This window comes from Leuresthes tenuis, unplaced genomic scaffold (assembly GCF_036924035.1).
Source record: "Leuresthes tenuis unplaced genomic scaffold, fLeuTen1.0.hap1 SCAF_3, whole genome shotgun sequence".
Taxonomy (NCBI): domain Eukaryota; kingdom Metazoa; phylum Chordata; class Actinopteri; order Atheriniformes; family Atherinopsidae; genus Leuresthes; species Leuresthes tenuis.
This window is the reverse complement of record NW_027325357.1, coordinates 14,762,255-14,790,166: the sequence shown is the minus strand read 5'-3', so window position 1 is coordinate 14,790,166 and position 27,912 is coordinate 14,762,255. Positions and strand designations below refer to the sequence as shown.

The window sequence follows — 27,912 nt, the reverse complement described above, 5'->3', positions numbered from 1 at the left end:
GGTTGGCGACATTGTACTAAAGCACTGCCGAGATTTTCATTGCCTCTATGTACCGTATGTGACCAACATGATGTACCAAGAATCCCTTATCAACCGGCTGCTGTAAGTCTCTTCTGCAGTTGATATCGCTGCTTGTGCTCTGCAGCATCAGCTTGTCATTACAAACATTCTCACTTGACCCTTCTTTAGGCAACAGAACGGAAACTTTCTGCTCACAATAAAGAAACTTGAGCGTGACCCAGTGTGTCAAAGACAAACCCTCAAGTCATTCCTGGTCCTGCCCTTCCAGAGAATTACACGCATGAAACTTCTGCTCCAGGTTAACTGCTGATGCCTTTATTTAAAATGAGAGCATCTAAATATCTTTTTTTTTTTTTTTGTTGGTTCAGCTGAAGTTTCTGTTGGGTTTTCTTTCATTTTAGAGCATCCTGAAACTGACTGAGCCAAACTCTGAGTCGGCGTCGAATCTTAAAAAAGCATCAGATGCCATCCACAAGGTAATGGTGTTCATGTCTGTACAGTCGTTCTGCCACAGAAGTGAATTTTCCATCTACCCCCCCTACTGTTCACATTATTTTTCCCTCCTTATTGAATGACTTGGTACTTGCAGTTTGAAAACTGAATGAGACAAATTGAGACCACCCCACCCCCCCGCTCTCCAAAGGGAATAACATGGATACCACATTAACAGCCCCCTTTGAATATGTTTTACTACAATGACTGAGACATATGTCTTTATGGCATGATTATGTCCTTGCAAGATTAGTTGTTTTTCCACTTACAAACTAGTATTGCCGGGGGGGGGGGGGGGACAAAACTGATGGCTCAGAATACTCCTTCCACCATTGTTTTATACCGACCAGATTGTCACGGAGTGTGACGAGGGGGTCAGAAAAATGAAACAAATTGAGGAATTGGTCTGCCTGGAAGTGCTTCTGGATTTTGGCAACGTTAAGGTATTTTCATTTCTCACTCTTAACTTTAGACTCCTCACGTGTAACCTGCCGGGAGCAGTAAAATCCTAACGAGTGCCTCTGTTTTCCATCCAGTCAGTTCCTCTGATCGTAAGCAGACGTTTTCTGGTCCTCCAAGGACCCATGAAACAGCTGACTCTGGAGAGCACTTCCAACTCAAGAATGTCTTTCATAAGTGTCTACCTCCACCTCTTCAATGACCTTTTGGTCATCTCCTCTAAAAAGTACTACACCACGCACTCAAGATTGGATTTCTCGTTTTAACATAAGTGTTCAAACATTTTTATATTCTTTTACTGTCGTAACAGCTGCAGGACGATATAAACCTAAACTCCAAACCAGCAATATTTGAGCCACATGGCTAGTTAAAAATGTCAGTGCTTTGGCCATAAAACTGTGGCGGTCTCTCTGCCTTATGTTCAGGGATCAACGGTTCATAGTGTCGGATCACGCTCTCTTCCCTGCACATGTGACTGTTGACCATCTGAAGACTGAAGTCCTGGGACTTCCTCCAGAAGCCTTTCTGCTGCATCTGTCTCAAAGTCAGGCGGGACGTCCCACGGCTGTGATACTTCTTCCACTCACAAGGTGAAATGAGAGCACGCATTATCTGTTATCTACTACTTTTAAAAAAGTTGGCAGCTATAAACCTGTTGTTTCTTTACTGCAGGTCAGATAAAGCAGCCTGGATGAAGGCCCTGAGCCCTGAAGAGTGACGGGTGCATGAAATCAGCAACTTTAAAGATGAAAATTTTTATATATTTTTTTTTAAAACCTGCACGCTTTGAACTTCAACTTTGATGTGACATTTCACTTTATCTTTCACTTCAGCGTGCCTTTCTTACTCCTAAGGCACCCTTAAAACACTGTTTAGCACAATGTCACGCTATCTTATGCACAGAAAATGCTATTATTACGGGAAGTATTAAGATTGTATTAAACTGCTGACCTATTTTAGAAAGTGCACTTTTTCATTTTGTCATTTTCCAGCTCAGAAATAAAGTTTTTGACTGCCTGATCCAGTCAGCCTCATGTAAAATCTCAATACTGCTGCAAAACATCTGAGATGTGCACATTTAAATGAGACAAGCTGTTTCAGTCATGTATGGTTTTTATTTTTTAAGAGATTATCAAAAAAATTCAATTACTGGTCGAACCTTTAGTAATGCATCCACTATTTTGGCATTCCTGTCATCTTCAGGGTGACTGATGCAATGTAACGCAAGATATTCGGCAACCACTCTTCGTGAAATGTGAACCTCGAAACTAAACTTGCAGTGATGATACTGAGTGTGATGGATCGAAGAGAGGAAAAGGCTGTGGGTGTGGATGAGCAGTGCAGCATACCGCAGTGTGGGTTTTTTTTGCCTTCTGAGGAATTAAACCTTGTGACAGCTGCCTCTTCAAATGACGCATTAGTTATTTGTCACAGTGGATGGCCTGCAGCACCTTCCTAAGCGAAGATGACTTTCTGACAGGAACCCTTAAAGTAGAGTCATGTTCTCCTGCTGTGACTGTTGGCAGGCTGCTCCAGCCGTAACACAATCTTGATGCCACAAGTTCTCTGCAAGGCAGTTGAGGATGGGGGCTACGTCACCCAGCCCATCGCTGACCTCTCCACCTGCACGCAGCACCGGAGAGCACCACGTCTTCTGGAACTCCCTTACATCTCTCTCTGCCACGTCGCAGTGCATGTAAAGGTCAAATCTGAGGTTAGGATTAAGGGAAAATAAATATGCCTTTATTCGTACAGAGAGTGATGAACGGGCTTGACCTGCGACCTCTCCCTACTTTTCAGTTAAAGTGAAACATTAGATTATTGCGAAACCTCTTGACAGATCAAAGCTGAACTTTTCTCTCTGCGTTTCTGGACTTGGGCAGAATTGATGCACAACATCACCGGAGACAGATTTGTCCACGATGATGCATTCACTGACTGCTGTAAACGGACAACCTAAAAAGGATACTTGGTGCCCACCACCACTTTGACAACACGACCAACAGATGGCCCAGTCCATTTAGCCATTTGATTGGACAGATCATCAAAGGATGTTCTGTCAGTGAAGGAGAACAGGAAGAGGACGGCGTCCACCTGCTCCTTACAGGACTGGAAGACATAGAAGAGACTATGTAATGGTCTTTGGGAATGTTTTACACATTAGTTCTCAACTCAGGGTGATTTACTGGTTCAAGATACTTTTTAACTGATTCATACCGGGAGCAAATGATCAAATCTACGCAAGGCGTTCTCTCCACAGTCCCACAGATGCAGACGGAAGAAAAGCACTCTGCCGCTTTCTCTCAGCTTCACCGGCCAAAACACCACGGTTGTCTCAATGCCTTGAACAACAACAAATAAACTGGAGGACTATCTGAAAACGGCTGACTTTATGATTCCCCTCCTTGCTTATTGAACTTACCTGTGGTTTCATGATGCATGTTAGGAATATTCAGGCCTGCAAGACGTGCAGCAAGAGCAGTTTTCCCAACTCCACTCTTACCAGAGATGAAGATCTTATAATGAACGGTGTCCACAGCTACTTGTGGGGGCATCATTGGAGACTCCAACAGGCCTGTAAAACAAGGACTGTTAAAATACCATTTGTAATGTTGGGATGCTGAAACCAACTGTGTATTCCTGTTTAGAGCTGGTGCTTTGCATACCTCAGACAGTGTGTATCACAATTAGAAATTCATCAACAAGCTTCAGATTCAGTTACTAAAATGATTTGACAAAGATCTTGGTGCTAAAAGTACAGCAGCAATAGAAACTGGTCAACACTGACTAAATCCTGACTTACTTCATATGCGTGGATTGTTAAGTGTTTTAATCCACGTCAAGTGTATGTCGCTGAAAAAAATCTTTCACGTTATTTTCTTGTATTTTCTCAGAGTAATTTTTTGGAGAGGGGTAGGGGGGAAAAAAACAGACTGTTTGTTTGACCCGCTTTAAGGTTTAACACATTTTTCCAGTCATCTCCTGTGAAAAGCTGGCAAGTGTTTGAGCTGCACGGACTCCACACAAATCCTTACAACCCTCGTAATCCCAGCTGGATCTGACTATGTTCCAGAGAGCTTGTTGCGATGGTATGTTTGGCTTCCTCAGTCATCAAGTGCCCCCATAAATGTTTAATAGGACTGCGGCCGGGCCACTGTTGAGGAAAATCCATGAAAGTCATCACTCTTTGGTATTTGAGCGGTCTTAAAGTTCTTCAAAGCCTTGAGGTGTTTTGGGACTCGTTATCCTGCTGCAGTTTAAATCCTTCTTCACAAATGTCTGCAAATCAGAGGCTGGAGAATCTATGGAAAATGGGAGTGCTACTTCTCCTTGGTTGTGGTTTTGTAGATTTACTAGGTCTTAAACTAGCTTGAATATGCCCACCTACATGTTTCACTGCATATGGTGTCATTCCCTTTCCTCTTGGTCTCCTCACATACATCCTTCTGTTAGCGTTAGAAATACCAAACCTTGATTCATGTATCGTTTCTTGAAGTCATCGACAATGAAATTCGGGTATGTTTTAGGTCATGGTGAGCTCTTGCTCTTGTTTCACCTCCTGAGAAAAGGTATGCTCATCCTCTGAGATTACTAGATGGCATTTTGTGTTGCCAAATGGAGTGTTTAGTTAAGGTAGGGGATTAAGTTTTTGGGGTTTTTTTAAGCTTGATTCTTTGACCTTCTGAGTTTGATTACAGTCAGTCTGCCTGAACATACTTTGAATACAATAATAAAGAAGGAAAAAAAGAACAAAAGCAACATTTCTGGATACCAATAGGATCATGATTATGCCGTTTAATATTGTTGTGTGTAAATCATTTCTGTACAGTTCTTGGCCAGGAGACTCTTGTAAAAAGAGATTTTAAATCTTAAAGAGTTACAGCTCTTTCTGGTTAAGTAGGGGTTAAAAAAAGCATACACACTTAGCATGTGAGCCATGGTGTCCATAAAACAGTAACTACATTGAAAAGTCTGTTCAAAGTTATACATTAGTTTTTGACTTCTTGGTAAAAGAAAAAAAAAATCCTTAAACTAAATCTGAGCTCTTTAACCAAATCACTAACAGATTAGTTATTCTGTTAACAGCAATTATACAATAAGATAATTAATCGAAAAGGGAAGTTGTTTGTCATTACCAAATGTCTTGCGTCTCTTCTTGTGTAGAATTTTGTTGAAATACTCTTTGCTTTCTTTACATCGATACCAGTCTGCGACTATAAGTGAGCCGGGAGGAAGAACTTGTGCCATGTTGGTTGTGAGGCTTGAAACGCACACAGTTCAGTTTTGTCCCGGAGCAGACAAACAGTCGCTTCCTTGTAGTGACAGAAGGCAGCTTTTAAACGTGGCTTCGGTGTTTGAATAAAATAAAACAGCCATGTCACAGTCATACAGCAAGTTTAACGCTTTTGTGGGCCACAGCAAAAGCGCTTAGAGCACCGTAACCACCTAATGAAAACACTTCCGTAAACTAAAACTTCCCTTGACAACCGTTTTCATCACTTCCGTCAGTTTGCGGCGTTGCCTTCATGTTCTGTCCGAGTTAGTATTACTACTTTTTTTGTTTTTTGGGGGGGCTTAAACAAAAGGCCTACTATAGACAGACTTGTTACAAATATAAGCAAAGTATAAAAACGACATGTTTTACCTTTGTAGCAGAGTAACTTGTCACATTTTTCATTATTCTATCAACAACTTCAAATTAAGTGTAATCAATTATCTACATTTTCCCATTATTTTCGAAACAGTTTGAACATGAATTGCACATCATAGTAAAATGAGTATAACTGGGGATCACTCTTGAAATGGCAGTGGTAACGTTTCATGGTGTTTTGGATAAACTAGTCATTTTCCCGGTATGTCATAAATGTTGCTCCAAGTAGTTCCATCGTCCACCGCTTGAGGGCGCAAAACTCCAGCGTTGAGGTTGAACGCTGATGTTATATCTGGAGAAACAGGAGAAACGAAGCAACAAAGTGACTTAAAATAAACCTGTTTGACAGGTTTCAATTGAAATGTCAAATGCAGAGAGATTAGGCACCAAAATACCCTGTGAGCTCTCACAGTCAGCACCCCCTTGCTTTCTATGGACATGCTCACAGATGAAGGCTCCACATCTGATGGCAGTTTGCATTGGTGAGAGAATGTATTCGTGACAGAGCCATCTTCACCCAGCTACAGGGCAAAAACAAGGAATATGGGAACATAAAGAAGACAACATTAAATCAGCATTTGACAGACTGACTCAATGCCATCACTAGTGATTTATCTGTAATACAAGAAATCAATCAAGATCTCTTAAGGAAAGAATAACATTTATGAACTTTTGTAATATCTTGAAGTTATTTGAGCTGCAGTTTATGAAGTGTTTCTAATTTACTATTAGCCTTTGATGTAAATACCAGCAGAATCAGACCACTTATTTTTTCATTTTATCCATTCAAATGCTGTCTTTGTTACTGTGCAGATCCATTTTCAATAAAAGAAAAATTGTTGATTTTTGTCAATCTAACATTCACTCAGAATCATAATCTGTATCATTCTGTAGGCTTTTTTTTTTCTTTTTTTTTTAGCATAGGCTGATTGCACGACTCACCTTCTCAGCACGGACCTCTATAAGGTTGTTGGAGGATGTGACGATAACTTCCTCTGGAGAAAATTCACTCACATCAAGTGTGAATTGGAAAATGTCTCCGATGACCTGGATCTTCCCTGTAGGATATGAATGGTCTGAAATAGATTGTAGAAGGTTTTAGAGCACTTGGTTTTTAGATGTTCTTTTAGTCAAGTAAAATCTTCACTGCTGTACTGTCTGGAGTAACAAATAAAACCACACTTGTGTCAGTTATTGTTGAGCTGACCTGTAAACTTGTGTTCTTTATTGCTGTGCCGCAGCAATGATCCTGAATCTTTAGAGAAATGACTCTGACTATCCTCCATACAGGCAAAGGAAGTGGAAGTCTTTGTCTTTAATCTTGTAGTTTCCACCTCATCTGTGTTACAGCTGGCAGTCTCTTATATGCTACTGGAAGACTGGGTGGGTGTGGATGTGGTTTGGTCTCTGAATGATTCAGCTAGCCTGGAATATGACACGGATTATAGATATTTGATGTGCCAGAACTGTTGTTGGACTGTTGTCAAGGGGTCTGACATTTTTAGCCGCACCCAGAACAGGGAGCATTTGCGTTTTTGTGTTTACGTGTGAAAAAGGGTGCTGACATATTCGTGTGAAAAGGAATATGCTAAAATGATCAGATACCACATGCTGTGTTTCTCTGGACAAAAATCTGTAATATCACAGTCACAGACAAAATTATTTAATTGGGCTTTTTAAACTATGAATAAGATGGTGAGAGTGAATGTCAGGTGAACATGTTGCTGAGCCTGGGCAGTTTAATATGGTGGAGCAGCAGCAGTATGATGGAGCACAGTTGTGTTTAGGTGTGAGATTCTGCTTCACCTTGCAAAGTCCCAAACCGTCTGGATGACAGCCTTTCAGAGGCTGCACTGATAATTACAAAGTAAACCAAACAGATAAAAGCTATAATGTAAGATTTTCTTCATACTTTCAGTAGAAAAGTCATAATTTTAGGTGGTTTTTTTTATCATCATCAGTGTAAGAAGAGCAAAGTAGTTACAAGTGAGCATCAGAGCCCAATGAGAGAGGGAATGGTTCATGTGGCTCTGTTAGCTTAGTCGAAGGATTAGAAATCCTACATTTCCTTCCAAAACTGAAACCAGTTTCACCCTAAAACCTTCAATCTTCATGTTGGACTGCCCTTCATTTCATGGTTTGTTTCAGTAGCTGATTCATTCTGTGCATGCAAAATATAACTTGCACATGTGCTGCAGTGCCTAACCCTGCCCATCTCCATTTTCAAACCCTAAACCACAGGCAAAAAACAAGTCACGAGTCCACATTGCAGGAAAGTCAGACCAGAGCTGACTCCAGTCTTATCCCTCTCCTTGTTGGTAACTTTTTAAGCTTAAGCACATTGTTTCTCTTTGAGGGGGACAATTGTAATGTTTTGACTGCACGCTGCAGTCTCTTTAACAATACAGTGTGGGAGTGCCGTCGCTTGAGTCATTTTTTTCACATGAACTCCAGAGAAGCTCTGACTCATCAGGGCCAAACTGCCCATTTACACATGCAGATGGGTGAAGTCTACACACAGTCCAATCCATCTGATGCAGACATTTGAGGTGGTGTTAGCCTTTTTGAAAGAGTTGATGTGCACTCGCACCTTTTGCAAATAAGTTCTGACATAACTGATCCCGTGTATGTTCACCTGTTTCTGCCTCCTGAAAACAATCACAGATTGTACTTATTCATGTTAGGAAAAACACAACAAACCCAGGTGAAACTAATCCCCGGTGACTTCATTTGCGCAGGGACTCAGTGACTAATACCTCTTCCTCAAAGTTTGCTTCTAGTAAGCTTTACAGCCAGGTCTGCCTAACATAGCCTTTAATATATATATTTGACATTCCAAACCTTAGAAAGAAATAGCTATTTGCTTTGTAAAATATAGGAGAGTGCCTGTATTCTTCTTACCAGCAAAACAAGGCACTTCTCTGTATGTGCAGTAGTCTGAGCTGATCAATGAACCTAAGCATACATGTTAGAACATGTGAGTCTCTGCCCTGCCATGTGGAAAAGAACATGGAATATCTAAAGGTTTTCCGTCCACCATATAAACTATGTTCATGAGCTAAAAAGCCTCCTACAAAGAGACAATCTGCACTGAAGTTTTCTGAAGGCACTACGTAGAGAAAAGAAATAGGTTGAATTCAAGCCCAATTAAATACAGTCCAGTTCAATCCTATAAAAGCTCCTTGAAAGACATCAAAAGTTACACTGACAAAATGTTGTGCTTATGCATATTGAAAGATTATTCTTTATTTCTCAACAGCAATGCCTTTAATCCTTCAAATACAGTTCTTTTCATGCTTACTGTTTTGCGTCTTTTCTCTATGAATACATTTCTCATATTTTCTATAAACTTGTTTTGTTTCTTTCTTTTTGTTTTTAAGGTTTGAGGAGGACATGAGATGGGGATTGTTGGTTAAAAGAAGCTTTTGAAAAGTGAACATTGTGCCATTTCTCTCCTCTTCTTGTAAATATCTGGCAAAAAAATATAATTCAAAAGTGAGCAATAGCAATAAAATACATAGATTTATTTCAGAACTTTAATTATATGATTGTCATGTAGATATGATTTAAAAGTATGTGCCATCATTGCATGTTAGTAAGCTAATATGTTCAACAAAACACAGTGGAAGCTGATGGAAATTTTTGCCTTATCTATACATTTCAACGGCAGCTGAAAACAAAACCAAAAAAAGAGATGCAGTCAAAAGGCAACATTGACTTTATTCAAACAAACAAAAAAATGCACTGCCTGGCAAACATGCACCAGATCAGTTGTTTCATATAACAAATTACATAAATATAAAATAAATAATAAATAAGAACTTGACTTTTTCTTAAGACATGTAAACGAACAAATGAAGAGGTGTAATAAGGAGACTAAATGCAAATATAAGAATGTGTGATTCTTTGCCCTGAGTGGAATAACAATTCCAAATATTAAAAGCAAGTCTCTTGGATCACAAAAAGTAAAACAGACAGAGGGATCCAGAAAGACTACCAGGATAAAGTGAGTGCTTGGAAGAAGTTGCTCTTTTTTGATGAAAAGCCTTGAATAGTTCAATCATTCAGTGAATACAAGAGCTAGCACTCTCACATTTTCCACTTATTTATATCATTTTATTTACTACATCACATAACTTCTTTATGTTCAACATAGGAAACATTTTATATAAAGATAAATTATTCTTTTCTCTTATATAGTACATGGACGTGTTCAGTCTCAGTCCTTTCTGAGTGTTTCAGAGGGTCCTCTTCAGTCATGCAATGCTGCCACGAGAGACAAAAAAACCCTGCAGTGTGGCTCAATTTCACCCCCCCCCCCCCCCTCTCTTTCACTTCAGTCCTTGTCGTCCGTGAGTGAAATGGCATGGTCGGTCAGTGCACTTTGATTTGGAGGAATGCTTAGATCACACTGCAAACACGCTGAGGGAGCTGGTCTCGTCTTTCAGGCCCAAGATGCTGTATGCTATCCTCTTCATGTGGCCAGGCAACCGCACTCCAATGTTCCTAATGTCTCTGAAAGGAAACAACAAACGACACCATTTCAGAGTGCTAAACACAACATGGACTCATGTTATGCATGAGGAAATTAAAGTGGTGCTGGAAAAGCAGTAGTTCAAAGCCAGGGGGTACATGTACACTCAAAGATTGTGGAGTAACCCACCAATTGGAACTATTTGAAAAAATAATTCATTTATAAAAGGCATTAATGATATTAATTGTAAAATAAAGAATAAACATATCAAATAATGGGATAAATTTTGTGGAGAAGTATTTAAAAGAGTTATTGTAACTGTTAAATTAAATAGCTACAACTCGAATAAATGGTTCAAATATCTTAAACATAATTGCAGTAGCGGAGAATGAGAGCAATGGTATGGGCACATGTGAAGTGAAGTATTCCAGCACTGACAAACAGGATAACATATGTTCAAGCTGAGAGCTCAATCCATTTCCTGCACAACTCTAAAAATGCAGCCTGTTGCCGGATGAATCAGCACAGCATTGCAGAGCTGCATCTGTTCCATGTGTGCACTTACTCGTGCCTCAAAGCGAGCACCTGCTCCATGGTGGTGATTCCAGCGCGAGCAAAGCTTTCATTGTACTGGTTCATCTTGATGGATTCCAGCCACTCAGGCACCGACCTGAACATGGTGCCGTCACAGCCGCTGGTGCTGGGCAGGCGGATGGATACACTGCAGGGAACAACGGGTGTGTCAATTACTCATTTATATATATATATATATATATATATATATATATATATATATATGCACTAGGTGCATGCAAGAACATTGGAAATGGAGAAAGGCAGTTTTACTGTCAGCATATTGAGAATTTGAGTAACTTTCATAAGGTAAAAATGTATGTTCTGTATTTTTTTAATTCTCCAAAGAATTTACAATATGCAAATTTACATACACATTAGACACATTTGGAGAAGTGTTAAAACAACTGTAAAGAAACAGTCCCAATATTTTCGTGAGAATTAAAACAAATAATGTTGTTAAGGATATTTTCCAAATGAATCCCCAAGTCAAAACATTAGATTAGTATATTCAAAGATAACTGGAGTGCATTATTGCTCTTCATTATCATTTTTTTTTACCAAAACATGAACTTTTCATAGAAAATTATGATCATACCGTGGGTCAAAGTCAGCAATGGTTTTTAAAGACTCTGGACATCTGAGAAGTTTGTTCAAAATGTTAACGATGTCTGAGAAGCGAGGTCGCTTGGAGCGGTCATGCTGCCAACACTGGAGCATGAGCTGATAGATGGCGGATGGGCAGTCCATCGGGGCAGGAAGCCTGAAAGCCTCATTGATAGCCTTCATGACCTGAGGAAGAGGACAGGATAGACTGAAGTCAAAACTTGCATTGAAGGTATATTGAACAGGCAGCAGTCCAATAAACTGCTGTGTGCCTATGTTGACATTAACAGCACATTTGATGAGGATGGTGGGAAACTATACCATATACCACTATACCTGCCATTAGACTACTTTCCAGGACAGCATACATTGCGCAGGCCAAAACAATCAGTCATCACAGCCATAAGAGTCATGACAGATGAAACATACCTCATGGTTGCTCATGTCCCAGTAGGGCCGTTCTCCACAAGCCATGACTTCCCACATGACAATACCAAAGCTCCACACGTCGCTGGCTGATGTGAACTTCCTGTATGCAATGGCCTCTGGTGCAGTCCAGCGGATGGGGATTTTTCCTCCCTGACAGAAAAGACAGAGCAACAAATCATAATTAATAAGTGAATGCAGTGGAAATATGCAGCAGTGAAAGATTAAGACTTCAGATTGGACACCTGAGAGGGGAAAGACTATTCACAAAGCACCATTTGTTACTAGAGAAAAAACCGTAACGGCCGCTTTTTTCAGTCCAGCTTTTAAGCTGTGAAATGTAATAGTTAGGCTTACTCTGGTTGTGTAAGTGCCCTCTGCGTCGTCCTCCAGGACACGAGACAGGCCAAAGTCGGACACTTTACACTCCAGTTTGCAGTTCACCAGAACGTTTCTTGCCGCCAGGTCCCGGTGAACGTAGCTCATGTCTGAGAGGTATTTCATACCAGCAGCTATTCCTTGCAGCATTCCCACGAGCTGATCTGAAGGAATCTCTCCATCGTGATCCTAAAGGGAACATGGGTAAACGCTCAACTGTTGTTCTTTGTTCGTTTTAAAAAAAAAAAATAGAAATAGAAAACAAAAAGTCTCAGCAGAATGCAACTTTCTTTTGTCTTTTATGTTTTTAACTGTATATTATATGTAGATTAAGGTCATTTGGATTCTGATGCCAGTTAGTTTACTATAGCACAGAGACTCCTGTTTCTTTAAATAATCTAATATATGATATAAAATCAATTTGAACCTAAAAGTGTGAACTTTAAACTTGAATATTTAAAAGTTCTGACCCTTGTGCTTACAACAAATTACACACACCTACCTTCAGATATGTGTCAAGCGCTCCATTCTCCATGTACTCTGTCACTATCATGGCATGTTTGACTGAAAATTCAAACAAAAGTTATGTTTGTTAAAATAGATTCATACAAAGGAACTGCCATAAAAAAATGGTTAGTGGCTGTTGAGCCAATGTTTGATGTTGTTAACTTACATTTGGTGACGACGCCCTCCAGGCGGATGATATTTGGATGTGAGAACTGACCCATGATGCTGGCCTCGCTCAAGAAATCTTGCCTCTGTTTCTCTGAGTAGCCGGGCTTCAGGGTCTTGATGGCTACTGCCACCTCCCCTTTTCCAGTCTTCATTACACCCCGAAACACTTCCCCAAATTCTCCTGGTTAGCAGAGAGAAAGCAGGAGGAAATGTGAAAAATCTTCACAGAGATTTAATTAAACTACACTTTGACGATTAGAAGATACTCTTACCCACACCGATGACTTTCTGTTTACTGATCACGCACTGGTCGATTTCTGTGACAAACTTTTGGATGGCAATGTTAGGGTCCTCATACATATGAGGGTCAACATATGTCTTCAGAGGCTTAAGCTGATCTGAGGTGGACATAACAAACAAAGTATTAGTCTAAATGAAAAGGTAAAATAGAATTTCAGTTGAAAACAGTACTGGATTATTGCATGTTTTTATAACCTGTGGAAAAGTAGGGATCCTCGGGTCCTCGTCTGCCACGAGAGCTCAGTCTCCTGAGAGAAAAACAAAATTAATCCATATAGGACACAGAATACAGACTGACTTTATAGTAATTGCAGGTCAGACTCAGCTGAAAAAGACGAAGGGTATATTCAATAGCACGACCGGGCATTACTCATAAACTCTCATCCTTAATTTTCTGCAGCTTCTGGCACATAATCACATTGTTTACAGGCCTGCAGATAATATTTATCTGAATGACACGCGTGTTGAATGTGGACAAAAGTCTGCTGTAACTAACCGTCTACGCAGCAGCAGGACGGCCACCACAACAAGCAGAATAACCGCCACTCCGACTACTGCTCCCATCACCATGGTTGACTTGTTCTGGATCTGATGCTCAGCTGTGGAAGTATCAGAAAGAAACATTTATCATCTTGAAATACACATCTGTACAGAAAGATGTTTGAAAAACTGTCTCAGCTTTTGTAGATTTTAAGGCTGCTGATACCTAATGGTGAAGTATTAAATTCGTGCTCTGTGCTGTAGCTGCCAGGAGTGCCTTCAGGACCCTGTGCCTGAACCCTAAACATATATGTAGTATCTGGGGTGAGGTCATTAATCTGGACAGAGCTTTTATCCAAAATTAGGACTGTGTAGGTGGTCACATCACGCTCCCCGTCGACATCCTGCAAGAGAAAATATAAAGAGGATGTCTCAGGATTGTTTATTCTAACATTAATCTTAATTAGAAGTTACGGTTTAATCCTCAACTTTGTGTGAGGGAGGAAGATAAAAGAGCACAAAGCTCTCCGTCTTACTTTTCTGCGGTACATAAGCTCATAGCGGTGATTGATGTGGGCTGGAGGTCTGCGAGACAGAGTCCAGGACAGAGACAGACTTGTGGGCCCACGATCATCCAGATGGATCGACGTCACCTTGGGGGGATCTAACAGTCAGCGAGAGACAGAAAGCAAACATGGTTAGTGACTAATCATAGTCTTTGGCAAGGATACTTGGAAATTAAAGCCTCTGGGATTCAGTGGGTCAGGGTAAATTCCTCTCTCTGTAGTAAGTCAGGCTTTGTTGGAACCCCTCAACTTTGAAAAAAGGTGCAATATTCATGAGAAATTACTAAATAGTCTGTTATTCTCTTAATGTTCATAGTTCCCGAGGTTTCTGGTCCCCTTCAGGATTTTCCTTCATTTTATCAAAGCTTTAAAAACAATAAAAAGGCATAACCCAAAAGCATAAAGCTATATCACACACACACACAAAAAAAATCTCACCAGTATAATCCAGAGCAGTGGTGATGGTTGTAGAGGCCTTCTCAGTGCCGTACTGTGACACCCCACTATGAGCCTCCACAGTGAACGTGTAGTTGAGATGAGAATCCAGGTCACCAACAACGACTGTGGTGTCCTGCAGGTCTGTGGGACCAGTATCAAAGCGGATCTTCTCGCCGCAGGGGGTGCAGGAGGACTCGTCGCAGATCTCACATGTCACGCTGTATGTGAGGTCAGTGCGCCCGCCGGTCACCAGAGGTGGACTCCACGACAGAAGCATCCGGCCTTCTGCTGACAGTGTGGTGGAAGTGAGGTCAAGGGGGGCACTGGGTGGAGCTTGGAGAGGAAGTAAATGACAAAGCAGTCAGAACATTTGCTCAAAATGCCTCCAATGAGCTAAGAGTTAACTTTCACAGTGTAAATGGCAGTGAATGGGGTTCTTACCAGAACAGGGTGATGTTGGAGGGTCTGTCGGGGAACGGAAGAAACCTCCCTCACATTGACACTCTGTGGCACCGGCTGCGGAGGGCTTGGTGTTATCAGGACAAACGTGACATAAGTCGCTGGATACAGATGGCTTGAAATAGCCTGGTTTGCATTCTGTGTTAGAGAAAAAGGGTGTGTGTTAGTTTAAACATGACATATGAAACAGACAAACAGAGGAAGGAATGAATGATCAAAAAGCAAACAATAAAGCTGTCTCTGTGCGACAAGTCCCTTCCACCCAACAGGAAGCATTTGTTGTGAGTAACCTATAATCACTGAGTCTTTGTATCCAGAAGAATGAGAAGGGATTTCCCTGCCGATCTGCCTTTACTCGCCTTTTTTGCCCGCAGGCCTGATCTCAGGTCACACTGCCAGTGTCAGCCGGATGGCTGCATGGGAGTAAATCCATGAGGTGATCTGATCTGCCTTCCCCCTGCAAGCTCCAAGTTCATTTTCTCTGGTCGATAACATTTTTGTTTTTGACAAAGGAAATGGCACCTTGGACACCAGTGGAGTTTTGTAATAGGCATTTCAGTGCAGAGATAAACAGCCTTCCAGGGCATGGGAGGTTAATGAACATGAAGACAGAACAGAAATCTGTATGCAAAAGCAGCAATTCACTCGGACGCTGGTGTTTCCTCTCCTTCTTCCTTCCTTCTGTTAACCCCCTGACACCAGCCACAAATTACAGCACGCAAGGCTGAAGAGAATAGAAAGAGGAAAAGCTGGAGACGAGTGTGATCTGTGTTTTCACGGAAGCAGATGCACATATTTTCGAACTAGAGTAAGACCTGTGAGTGCAGTTAAAAAAGTATGAATTATTTGAAAGATTTCATCTCTCTGCTTTCATTTTGCCATCTCCCTGGGGAACAGTCTTTCACCCCCCCCAAAAAAATCTGGTGGCCCGGCTGAAAAGGTGAGTGAAACCTGGATTGAGGACACAGTCGTCTTACTTGGCCGCCAAAGCAGAAAAGACCTTTGCTCCTCAAGTAGTGCCGCACCGGAGGAGAGGGAGCAGGTTGAGTTTGAGTTAGAGGGACAAAGATGAATAGATGGGGGATGGTGGGGGTAAAGGTCTGGGGCACCAACAGAAGCTCTCTCTGGGGAGTCACTTGGCGGCAGTGGGGGTGTAGCCAAGGTTATTTCGAATAAGAAAAGGGGGCCAGCTCATTTCATCTTGAGCTGGAGCAGCAGGACCTCTGTCACGTACCAAAGAAACTCCAGTCCTATTCATCTATTGTTTGCGAGATTGGACCGAGTGGTGCCATAAATGTTGCATCCCTCATTATACAGCTCGCAAATGGCAGCATGTGTGCAGCTCAAGAATACAAACATTGTTAATGAAAACTTTGGCAGCAAGCGATTCTCATCTCAATGTTTTAGCATAGATTTGCATGAGACAAAGCTTTAAAAGCTTCATCCAACTAACTTTTTTGTTTTTTTCCACTTGCTGGTGGAAGTAGTCCTAATTGTCCCACGCTCTCTCTCATGTGAAAAGGACTTAAGTTCCGCACTGTTGCATTTAATAATTGAACCTGTTTTTTACTCTTTGTGTCGGCCTATTGTTCTAATGACTGGGAGCGTGGATTAGGGAGCTCGTTGCGTGTGTTAACAACCGGATGAAAGACCAAAAGGAGGCTGAGTGGGGCATGTCATTGGCTAACAGCTGTCCTGTTGCTCTACTAATCCTCTTGACTAAATTACACTCCTCACCTAACTAAGCAGCCACGAAACTAGCCTCCCTCATGCACCAACTGTCGACTTGCTCCCCACCAAGGACAACCTGCTTATTTGTGTCAGTCAGCATTCCTCCTCATCTAGCTTTACTTCCTTTTCCCACACCAGTTGGGCTCTAAAGTGGATTCCACACGCAGGCCACGAGTCAGTCAAGATATCACTTTCTCTAATTATCGTAAAATTGGAATGAGATTGAGATTCCTTGATTAGAGTTGGCTGGCAGACTAACAATTTGTTTTGCACATTTGATAACTCATGTTTCCTGTATCCAAATGATCAAGTTATCATCGAGACTTTGGAATCATATCTTTTCCTGTCGTAAATATATCCTCTTTGTGTAGAGCTTAGCTATAATTAACGTTATCATCTGGAGAGTCATATACCGAAACATTCCTCTGCTCTGTCATAATTTTTACAACCTAAGTGCATGATTTAAGCTTTGAAGTGCAGCAGCTATCTATGAATGGCATATTTGGCTGAAACTTTTCATTATCTCTTAATTGACCTCCTAGTTCTGTCTTTCTTTGGACTATATGATGTAGCAAAAGTGGAATGTAAATCACAATTCAATATGCCCGATTCATTAAATAAAACTGAGGAAAATACAACATGAAATACAGAAAATTCTTCTTTTGGCAACAAAAAGTACTGAACTGATCAAACAAAATTAATTCATTTTCTGTTGATTAGCCAGTCAAAAGTGCCATGGAAACTTGCCCTTTTACAGAAACAGACTCAGAAATGAAACCAAATTCTGCCAGTCAAGGTGACTCGCACCATCAGGAGTCATAAACCACAGTCTGACTCAGTCTAACCCCTGGCAGGCGTGGCAACCTCATCCCTGCAATCTGCGGTTCCTGTTGCCCGAGCAACCTGCTCAAAACAAATTCTTGTGAGGAGAAGACACACCACACAGGTAGTCATTCTGACACACTCATACCGCCCTTCCTTTAGTCAATCAGTGGTGTAGATAGATGACGCGAGGATGAAAGAATTCCTTTCAAAAATCCCCGCAGCAAACCGGGCCCTTCCTCCCTCCTTCCTCTTCACTCTGTACTCTCTCTCTCCTCCCTTGTTTCCTCCAGACAGTTCAACACACCACACCCCAGAATGCCAGAGGACAGACCAACTTCCACACAAACAGAGGGAGCACCAACAGTATGAAAACCACAGCTGTGTCTTTTTTCGAGGGCACCACATACCACAAGCTTTCTGCATACTTTACATTAGTTTGTATAAATCTACAGTATGTTTGCACACTCCCTTCATGATATATACGAGGCTCTGTTTTGCTTGTTTCCATTTCAAACTAGCCTCTCATAAGTATTCAGATGTTAAAAAAACTACACCAAATAGTAAGTGATGTGTGCCAATTAGGACAGGTTATGGTTTTCTGTGATTAAGAAAATAAGATTCAACCTTATTCTGGTATCTCGTGGTGATTCAATTTTCAAACATAATTTCAGCTCTCCACTTTCATCTTAAGTGCAACAGTTTCCATCGACATCACATGTTTTTAAATCTACTTTTATTACCTTCCTAGAGTAAAATCACAAAAAAATCCAAAGTCCATATATAACTGCGACACAGCTTTTGGCACTGTAAACGATCACCTGAAGCTATCAACCTATGTGTAAAACAGTGTCAAAGCCCAGCCCCATTCCTGAAACCTGAGAAATCAGCAGTGTAAGGAATTAACTGTGGGTCAACAGGTAAATGTATAAGGAGGCATCAATGGGAGGCCGTTAAAATTTCTACATAGGTTTATATCTGTTTGAAATGAAGAAATCTGTGCCACCCATGGGCCTTGCTGTTGTGCCCGACTTACACACAAATTGCCCAACAAACCAGACACAACCAAATTCCTGTACAGGGATTCTTAACTCAAACAAATTTGTTACAACCCTCAAAGCCAGGCAAACACAGCTGAGCGTGTAACACATTTTTGGCAGCGCTTACCATGGCAAGAGTCCCCTGTGGTTTCGTAGCCCGGGAGACATTGGCACTGGCCCACTGGAACCACCCATTCACCCTCAGCTGTGCAGTAGATGCGTGGGGTGGCCTGACTGACAGCATTCTCCACGCAGGCTCCCTCCACTTCCGTCAGAGCATCTGCCACCGTCTCAGGGAAGACTGCCAAGCTCTGCACGGTGGATGGGCACGTCTTGTAGTACACTCTGACAGACATCAGCGCCACACAAGCTCCCATATCCTGAAAAGCCAGGTAGAAGCCTTTTCTTGAAAGGGGCCCCACAGTCTTAGTCTCAGTGTTGACCTTCAGCACATGCAGCTGGGTGACCTCATCAGGAGCGATGGTGGCCACTTTGCGGAAGTGCCCTTTACGGAAGTTGGTTCCCACGTCGGCGTCGGCCTCAGAGATAAAAAGGTTGAAGGTTTCTTTGCAGGAGACAGAAGCCCCATCAAAGGTGTTGCAGTCTCGCACAACAAACTGGAGCTCCACGGATACACGGGTGGTTCCTGGGCGCCGCTGGATGAATGTTGTGCGTAGCCAGTTGTCCTGTTCAGCAGAGTCTATGCTACAAACACTGTAGGTATAAAAAAGTGAGCCATTCACAACTCTCTGGGTAATCTCCCACTGCAGACAAGAAAAAGATAAAGAAAGGGTAAACACGTCAGTTTATGGGGGCAAAAGTCATCGTCACTGTCTTACAATAATGATGAATAATGAGAAAGAGGCTTGCTTTTTTTCAGGGGCAATAGCAACAAGATTGAGAATCTTTGTTCCTTCAAAGAAAACATTGCGTTGGTGAGACACCCCTTCTTTCGTGCTCACTGAAGCTCATAAAGCTCATAAGTGAGCTGAAGCCTTTTACCACACATTACGATTATTGGTCTGGACATGTGTGGCACCCACGACGTGTGTGGTTTTCCATTAACACGCACGGCTGCATGCGCGCAAGACATAAATCCAGCAAATACTACCATAGAATACCAATTTAACATTTATGGCGGTTAAACAAGCCTTGTAAGCACAGGGCTGGTGGAGGCATAGCAGCGAAATTGGTAGCAATTAAAGAGTTTTTATGAGAGGGAAGCAATGACGAGTAAAAAGATTAAAAGACTTAATTTAACATTAAAGTTTAACAGCTCATATGTTAGCAGTTCAGGTGGGTTTCAGGGACAAATGAGTGCTTAAGCTAAGAAGGCAAATATTCCCTAAATTTCCTTGATTTCTGAAAAGTCAGTTTTCCTTGAGCCCTCTCGATTTTGGTCAGTCTAAAATCTTTGGGACAACTACTAACTTTCTTCAGCTGTGTAGGTGTTACACTGTTAATTAAAAAAAAAAATATTTAAAAAAATGAAACCAAGAAAGCCCACTGAAAGAAGTCATCCCTGGAGAACATCTGCAACACCAAAAAAATGCGACAAAGTAGCAGTAGAGAAGTGCTCATTTGGCTCGACATGGGGAAATGCTCACAATACAGTGAGAATCCTTACATCCTTAGATCTTTGAAAACATTCACAAGAAACAACCGACACACTCGAACTGGCCATGTCCTGTTGCTTATTTTAGATGGAAAGCCACTGAACTATAGATAGGGGTGAGAGAGATAGTTTTGTACATCTGGAGCACTCTTCTTTTTTTCCCTCCACTTCCTATCATACACATTGTCTTGTGGGTGTAATCTCTAAATTTAAAAAAAGGAACCACAAAGAAACAAAAATAAAGGCCTTAAAATCTAGTTGTAAAGTTGAACTAATCATGGACAGAAAGCAATCTTCCTATAATATATTGGACTGTGTAAAACGCACTTTGGCACTGCAAATTTAAATGGCGGTTGAACCTTGACATTTTAATGGCATTCATAAGCTCTTTATGAAAGGGTAGAATTAACACAAGACTAGCCGAGCTTTGCCAAACCTCATCGAGCTGCCGTTCATTCCATCTCTCCCAGACAGCAGACACAAGACTCGGTTATTGTCACCGAGCAGGTTTTTACATTCGTGAGAGAGAAAAAATGAGCTTACTCACTTCAGGTCTTACTCAGAGAAAAATAGTTTCAAGCCATGAACCTGGAGTCTTAAAAATGCCTGTTGAGGTATAAATACTCACCCCGTTCTCATATGGCAACGTCAACCATCCTAACTCTGATCCTGAAGCTCTCATATCCAGCAATACCTCTGTGGGGACAAACAGGAAAAACACATGACATAGTTACAAGTTGGGTCGCAACAGATAACTCATCAAGACAATAATGCGACATACTATCATAAACATTTAACTGCATTAAATATATATAAAATAAGCCAGTCTGAATCTGCCACTGACAAGCACAGTGGGTGTTTAAATATTAGTTAATGGGCTGTTAAATAAGTTGGAATTGCTTTGATTGAACCCCACAGTTAAATTCACTGCCTTGATCTTTGGGGGCAACGGTTTTATGGGGGGCACATGCCATGCTTTGACATTCTAATCAAGCATGTCGATCTGATTCAGGATTTCATTCAGCATGTCCTCCAAGTCCAGGATGCAAGACTAATAAGTGTCTGAGAAAGGCGTGGGCAGTTAAATTGCCATGACGGGAGAAATACATGAAAACTGTGACATGTTAAACCATAAAACGGGCGCCCGTCAGAAACATTTGCCAAGGCTGATGTTGGCTCAATTTGAAAAAAAAAAAAACTGATAGATTTGAGTAAAAAGTTATCCAATTCCATTTAAAATAATTCAAAACTGTCCAGACAAAGTAAATATATGTGATTTCATATATACATCAATAAACTCAAAAGACGCCTTACAGTCTATCATCTTAAAACTGAACAGAAAAAAGACCAAACACAAGAAACTGTGACTTTGATACATGACAAACTTGAAGTTGTGAACCGTAAAAATTAAATAGCACAGGTAAAGCTTTAAAACTGCCAAAGTAAATTCCAACCTCCTGATTCATTAGGTGCGGTAAAAGTTACGACATTAGTGTCTCTTCTTTTTTTTTTACAGAACTTATTTCAATAAGTACTTACGTTCTTTTGTCTGGAGGCTGATAAATACACAGTTAATAAATAAAAACAGGAATAAGTTGATCCCACGGAGCTCCATGATTTCACACAACTTTTAAAAAGTCGTGTCCGAGTATCCTAAAACCACTGCGCTCCTCCCCGCCGGTCGCTCTGACTCCGCTTCTCCAAATACTTCTCTCCACACCGGCTGTGCACTCGCCCAGAGCCCATTCAGAAACAGGTGGCGTCATAGCTCCACCCCGCGCTCTCTGGAATGCGGAAGCTTTACAAATATGGTTGTCGGGGGGCGGGGCCAAGTCTCCGAAGCACCTGTTTAATTGAGGAAGACGTCTCCCAATTTTTATTACTGCTTCAGAGGTAAATGCATGGTATGCGCGTTATACATGGTATTATATTTATTACTGTTATCTTGCTACTCTAAATGGGAATGTTGATACCGAGGTTGGTCAAAATCATTGTAATTGTAACTGCTTTATATAAGTTATACTTTTGAGCAAACAGAGACTTTGACTCTCAGATAAATTCAGTCACAGGAACTGTGCAACGATTTCTCTCTGAACTGTAATAGAATCAAACCAAATCACAAAAATTTAAATAACCCAGTAGACTAAAAGCATAACAAAGTTTTGGTTACTTTCCACTACTACAAAAACATAAGTACAAAGCTGAATATTTGGTATTTTGGTTCTAAAAAGATTTTTCAAATGTGTGAATGCAATGAGGTATTAAACATAATAATTTATCCTTATCTGCAGTATGATAATTCACCATTTGTGCTATTTTTTAAATCGTTTTGGCATATATAAATTGATTAAAATGAGTGTAATATATTTTAATTTATTTATATTTTTTAAACCTTTTTAAACTTAAACAAAATAAAAACTGTAGAGTCACTTTGATGCCTTCTCTTGCAAATGTTTTGGGCATCTAATTTGAGCAGTATAGATGTAAACAGTTGATTGTCTTTTTCTTTGTGCACTTGCACTTGATGTTTGAATGTGATAAAAAAAAAATTAAAAAGAAAAAACATCTTGAAAGTTTATTTCCTCATACTTGATTGTAAATGTTTCACAAAGGTGTCAATAGTACATAACATATATTGTATATTCTTAATTCCTTTGGGGACATGAAAGAGCCTGTTTAACTTAGACAATCATCTAACCGTTTTCCAAGTAATAGCCTGAATCCTTCACATCTCGTCCAGGTCTTGTCTTTCCCACGACTGGTAAAGGAGGGGTCAAGTGGGGGGGAGGTCTGGTATGAATATATGACTACTAATGAGACAGTTTTTTAAAAGAACCTCACAATTTGGGTATGAATATGTTGCCACAAAAAAAAAAAAAAATCTAACAATGGCATCACCTAGCAACTCTCATCTGAAGGAATTTCAGAGTCAAGTCTTTCCTGTGAAGGGGTGTGCACTTGGAAAGAAGCCTCTCAGCTCCTCAGGCTGAGAGCCCGAGACAGCTGACTATCCTGACAAAGAGCCCCATAAAAATCAACTGAAGGGTCTAACATTGTCTTGTCCAACGTTAACATACACGGACATTAATCAAACAACGGACAGAATGAAAGATGCTGTTGAATAAAATAGATTAACAAGTTAAGTGTGGGTTGAAATATGGCTTTCTGACCTGAAATACCACAATTACTTAATTGCTTAAGAAAGCTAATTGAAGTTTAATCCAAACTGCAAGTTAACAACAAACTTAGACCTTTTACGACAAGAAATAAAACAGACTTCTTCATATAATTTTACATCCTGACTTTACAGATGTATTTTTTCTTAGATATTCCCTCTGTTGTCATTTGAGTAGTTAAGATTTGAATTCATGTTTAGCTTTAAGGGCACATTTTTATGTGAATGTTATGAGAGGTTAAATCTCATGAGAAGTTAAATCTTTAACACAATTTGGCATGCACAACAAGCTACTTTTCATGTACTATATCAGTACTATATCAGTATGTAATCAGTTTTAGTTTTGTATCTCCGCTGAGGAAGAGGAAGACGTGACAGTATGCTTTAAGATCCACATACCCTTCACATACAAGTGAAGTGTGTTTGAAGTGTTTGAACTCTCACTTTGGAGGAAACTTCCATCTTAAGCACTCTCATGGCACTTTCTCTGCACTCTTTGCTGGTTTTGATACACATTGAGGTACACTTAGGTGCTATTTTCAAGTGTGCTAATGCTCGGACTCTGAGAAGTGGTTTCTGTTGTCGTCCAGTTCTCCAAAGTGTCAAAGGTTAACACCCTCTCCAACACACAAGTATGCAAATGCTTTCATTACAATACAAGCTTCTTTTCATTCACCTAACAGAGCATGTGTCGTGCTGGAGAGCGGACTGCCGCCTAACTGATCGCTCAACTCTCCGGGTGCCCAAACACCCCCCTCCCTCACTGCCCCTCAGGTCCTGGGCTTCTGAGGGTGATGACAGCACAAAAGTACTTCACACTGGGGGCTGGGCCTGCATTTTGTGGGTCAGTGAACAACGGCCGATGCAGCAACACCGTGTCATTCAGACCCGGCTTCCCCCTCATACCCCCACTTCTTGTGGTATCAGCAAACAGAGGTGGAACACTATTGAAAGCACCGGGGAGTTTTTTGTGAACGGCTAACCTAAAATGCACCTACTGTTTTCCACCACTCTCACAGTGGGAGCCCTTAAAACCCTTGTTAAGAATTGATGGATTCACATGTTTGTGTATGATTATCACCAAACCAACAGTGGTGAAAGAAGCACTCAGATTATTCATTTACCATTTACCATCAGTCAGTGTAACTTAAATTATTACAGAGCCAGTAATACTGACACATTTGAGTGTCTGTAATTGTGTAATTGGTAAAGTGAAACGTTATGCCCTATGCTCTGTGGGACTGTTTAATCTATAACAAAACAAGGTCTTACATATCATGTATATATATGTTAAACATCAACTCACAAAAGAACAATAACTGTAAGTCATGTTGAATAGTAGACAAATACAAGGAACAATGTTTCACTGTGACTTTGGATTAAAGCATCCTCTAAATTAATAGATATAAATGTAAATGTAGAATTATAGCAGCATAGAACGGAACTAGTAGCGGTAAAGTACCACATACCATGTCTGTGTCTGTTTCACGCATGCCTGTTTGATGTATTTTTAGTGCAGCCAAAATAAGTAGTTCAAGTTTTAGTTGGAATAAGCAAAGATTTAAAAATATACTTCCAAGAAAAGTGAGTTTTTTTTTTTCAAGATATCAAGATTGAATCGGAATCACTTATTCTGAGGTCTGTAACAACATTAAAGATGTCGCCGAGGTTTTGTAGATGATCCTGTTGGTTTTGAGAAGTTTTAATGAGTTCATAAGGTGGGGATTTTCAATCGCTTGAAACTGTCCAATCTATCATCAGATAACAGAAAACACACAAAGCATGAGCTGTGATGTGCACCATGGAAAACAAACTATATGCTGACAAAAATCAACAGATATCGCCGCTCAGCAACAATGACATTCTTTAGTTCAGTCCTAAGTGTTTAAACATGACTGAGCAATACACAAGCAAGAATTTCACCGAAACTGAATAAACACCCCACATTGTGAAGTATCTGCAAAAACTTTGCTCCAATGACAACAAACCAGTCTCAAACCAACACCCTTTTATCTTCCTCACAAACGTGAATGGAGGTTGTGGAACGCTCTCTTTCCTTCGCTCTCTTGTCTGCTCTTTGTTGAAAAGCCTGTGCATTTTTTTCCCCCGCATGTCCTCAGTCATTTCCTTTTAACAGCTCCGAATACCACCTCTAGAAACACTACCTCTGGAACTGAAAGCCGGCGTCAGTTGTCAATGTAGACTGTGTTTTGTGCAGGAAAGCTCTCCGAAACAAAAGAAACAACGCGTTCTGACAAGTTTTGTTTTATAAAGATAAGAAATGTGAGAATGCGGTCAGAGACAGAGAGCATTACTCATTTGAACATGGGTTTGGTCTGATTGTGACTCTGCTCTGATCAGTCAATGCTGCCTGCATTTGCGCTGACCTCATGGATCAAAGAGTAGCTGCAGAGAAAAATTATCGTGGAAGGTAGATAAGCATACTTTTGTAAAATCAAAGATGCTTTGAAATATAAAACCACCATAAATTACCTTTGCCTTCAAGGTTGCATATCGAATAACAAGCCATTACCAACCCCTGAAGTTACTGCCAGGACCAACAAGTCATTGAAAAATGAGACTATCATTTATTGCTTCGCATTATGTTCTCTTATTAGCATATAACAGGTTGTGTATTCAAATTTATCCCAGACTGAGGTCACTATAATCCACCTCGTCTGGCAAGTAACAGTGGATGGGTGGGAGGGGGGGGTGAGAACATGGCTGAAAGTGAAATCACCTTCGGTAAAGCCCAGTGTTAAATGTAATGAGTGTTGGCAAAGCAGCCTAATAAAGATGACGACACACATTCATATGCATTAGTTTGTGTGCTCAGCTTGACGAAGTCTGCCCCACAGGATTAACAAAGGGGAGGAAGGAAGCCAGGGGGCTGTGGAGAATGCCTGGGGGGTGTGGGGTGACAACACACACACACACACACACACGCGCACGCAGGGTGCAGCCTGCGTCCTGTGGTCTCTCAAGTCTGCAGTTATAGCAGTGACAGCTGGGCTAGCATGCGCTGCATGGGCTCATTCTCTCTTTAGTAGCCCAGCGCCCCCCCCCCCCCCCCCCCCCCCCCCCCCCCCCCCACACACACACACACACACACATCCTCGCTCCAACCCCTGCACACACATACAGACTCACAGTCTGCAACACATACAGACACAGGATGCTCCATCCTGTTTACTGTTTACACTTCACAGTGGCTGGTCAACTTGGGAGGGCTCTACAGTGTGATCACAGGCATTACAGCTGTCTGTGAGGTAGCTGTGTTTCTCTTCATTGTAAGTGTTCCAATTTCCACTTAGTTTCCCTGAACAGTTCTCATGTTCATCATAGCACTAAAACACCTCAAGAACCTCTTACCCATGATGTGGCATAAAAGCTTGAGGCCTTCAAGGCCTTAGACACAGCAGTTGAAGAAAACTGTCTGCTACTGAGATAGATAGATAGATAGATAGATAGATAGATAGATAGATAGATAGATAGATAGATAGATAGATAGATAGATAGATAGATAGATAGATAGATAGATAGATAGATAGATAGATAGATAGATAGATAGATAGATAGATAGATAGATAGATAGATAGATAGATAGATAGATAGATAGATAGATCCTTTATTGATCCCCAAGCATCAAGCATCCAGTAGCAAAAACTAACATAACATATATTCAACATACATACTGAACGAGTGTGTCTTACAATTAGATACCCATAAGTGTGAAAATCCAAACATAAAAGACACCTACAGAAGGGATAGAACAGAGTATCTAAAATTCAAAGTTAAGTAGCTGCTATATGATTCTAACACGGAACTGCTAAGTCAAGGGGTGCTATGATGTCCACATCTGTTCAGAGGCAACAAAGGGGAGGACTAGAAAGAGTGACTGGCAGTGTGGTCCACAACAATCAGATCACTGCTGAGCCAAAAGGACACCTGCTTAGTGCTTTGTTTGAGGTAGGCCGGGATTCAGAAGGTGATGGCATGAGACAGCTGAACAATGCAGAGAAACCAGGAGCTGAGGTCTATCCAACAAACGGCAGCCATTTGCATCATTTACAATTTTTATCCCTGTTTTTAAAGATAAAGCTGTTCTGTTGAACTGTTGATATTTTGCAGGCGAGCTGTTATGCTTAAGTTTGATTGCACTTTGGCATGATGGCATGAGGAACTTCCCACAGCATAGAAGGATGTGACAGATGTAGGAAGAAGCCATATCAGTCAGAGACCAACAGGGGTCCCTCTTGTTATGACAACAGACTGCAAGAGTGCAGCAAGTAACAGCTGATAAAAGGTATCCACTCTCTTTTCTTTTCGAAACGTGGATTCCTTAAGAAAAATAAATAAATATAGGCTTGATAAAGATGATCTTGTCCATAAGTAGAAGTTTTGACAATGAAACAAAACACAAGAAAACAGAAAACACAATATTTTGGAAAACACAAGAGAACATGCAACGTTTAAAATAGCACACACAAAAAAATGTGATCAAATATGATGCTTTTTTATGTATTTTGGG

The 27,912-nt window shown here is 40.9% G+C and overlaps 3 protein-coding genes and 1 long non-coding RNA gene across 4 annotated transcripts; 1 reads left to right on the top strand and 3 right to left on the bottom strand.

Annotated features, from left to right (window-relative positions):
* The first annotated feature begins 840 nt into the window (after positions 1-840).
* Positions 841-1,579, top strand: LOC140304133 (uncharacterized). Its single transcript, XR_011915233.1, has 3 exons — positions 841-956; positions 1,050-1,198; positions 1,398-1,579. It is a non-coding gene; the product is annotated as an uncharacterized lncRNA (long non-coding RNA).
* Positions 1,580-2,253: 674 nt separating this feature from the next.
* On the bottom strand, positions 2,254-5,500 carry cplane2 (ciliogenesis and planar polarity effector 2). The gene is made up of 5 exons (XM_072383128.1): positions 5,109-5,500; positions 3,395-3,547; positions 3,190-3,314; positions 2,942-3,081; positions 2,254-2,681 (listed from the first exon to the last, which is right to left on the bottom strand). The coding sequence occupies exons 1-5, from the start codon at positions 5,218-5,220 to the stop codon at positions 2,459-2,461; spliced, it is 753 nt and encodes a 250-aa protein (XP_072239229.1). The 5' UTR covers positions 5,221-5,500; the 3' UTR covers positions 2,254-2,458.
* A 42-nt stretch (positions 5,501-5,542) lies between these two features.
* LOC140304132 (heat shock protein beta-7-like) lies at positions 5,543-7,034 on the bottom strand. The gene is made up of 4 exons (XM_072383129.1): positions 6,831-7,034; positions 6,566-6,699; positions 6,019-6,144; positions 5,543-5,915 (listed from the first exon to the last, which is right to left on the bottom strand). Exons 1-4 carry the CDS (start codon positions 6,907-6,909, stop codon positions 5,910-5,912), a joined length of 345 nt encoding a protein of 114 aa, XP_072239230.1. The 5' UTR covers positions 6,910-7,034; the 3' UTR covers positions 5,543-5,909.
* A 2,289-nt stretch (positions 7,035-9,323) lies between these two features.
* On the bottom strand, positions 9,324-21,918 carry epha2a (eph receptor A2 a). Its single transcript, XM_072381995.1, has 17 exons — positions 21,746-21,918; positions 20,835-20,902; positions 18,719-19,355; positions 14,981-15,136; positions 14,540-14,872; positions 14,072-14,199; positions 13,762-13,939; positions 13,552-13,654; positions 13,251-13,303; positions 13,028-13,153; positions 12,754-12,936; positions 12,583-12,644; positions 12,060-12,269; positions 11,706-11,855; positions 11,269-11,462; positions 10,663-10,818; positions 9,324-10,138 (listed from the first exon to the last, which is right to left on the bottom strand). The coding sequence occupies exons 1-17, from the start codon at positions 21,819-21,821 to the stop codon at positions 10,030-10,032; spliced, it is 2,922 nt and encodes a 973-aa protein (XP_072238096.1). The 5' UTR covers positions 21,822-21,918; the 3' UTR covers positions 9,324-10,029.
* Between the last annotated feature and the right edge of the window lie 5,994 nt (positions 21,919-27,912).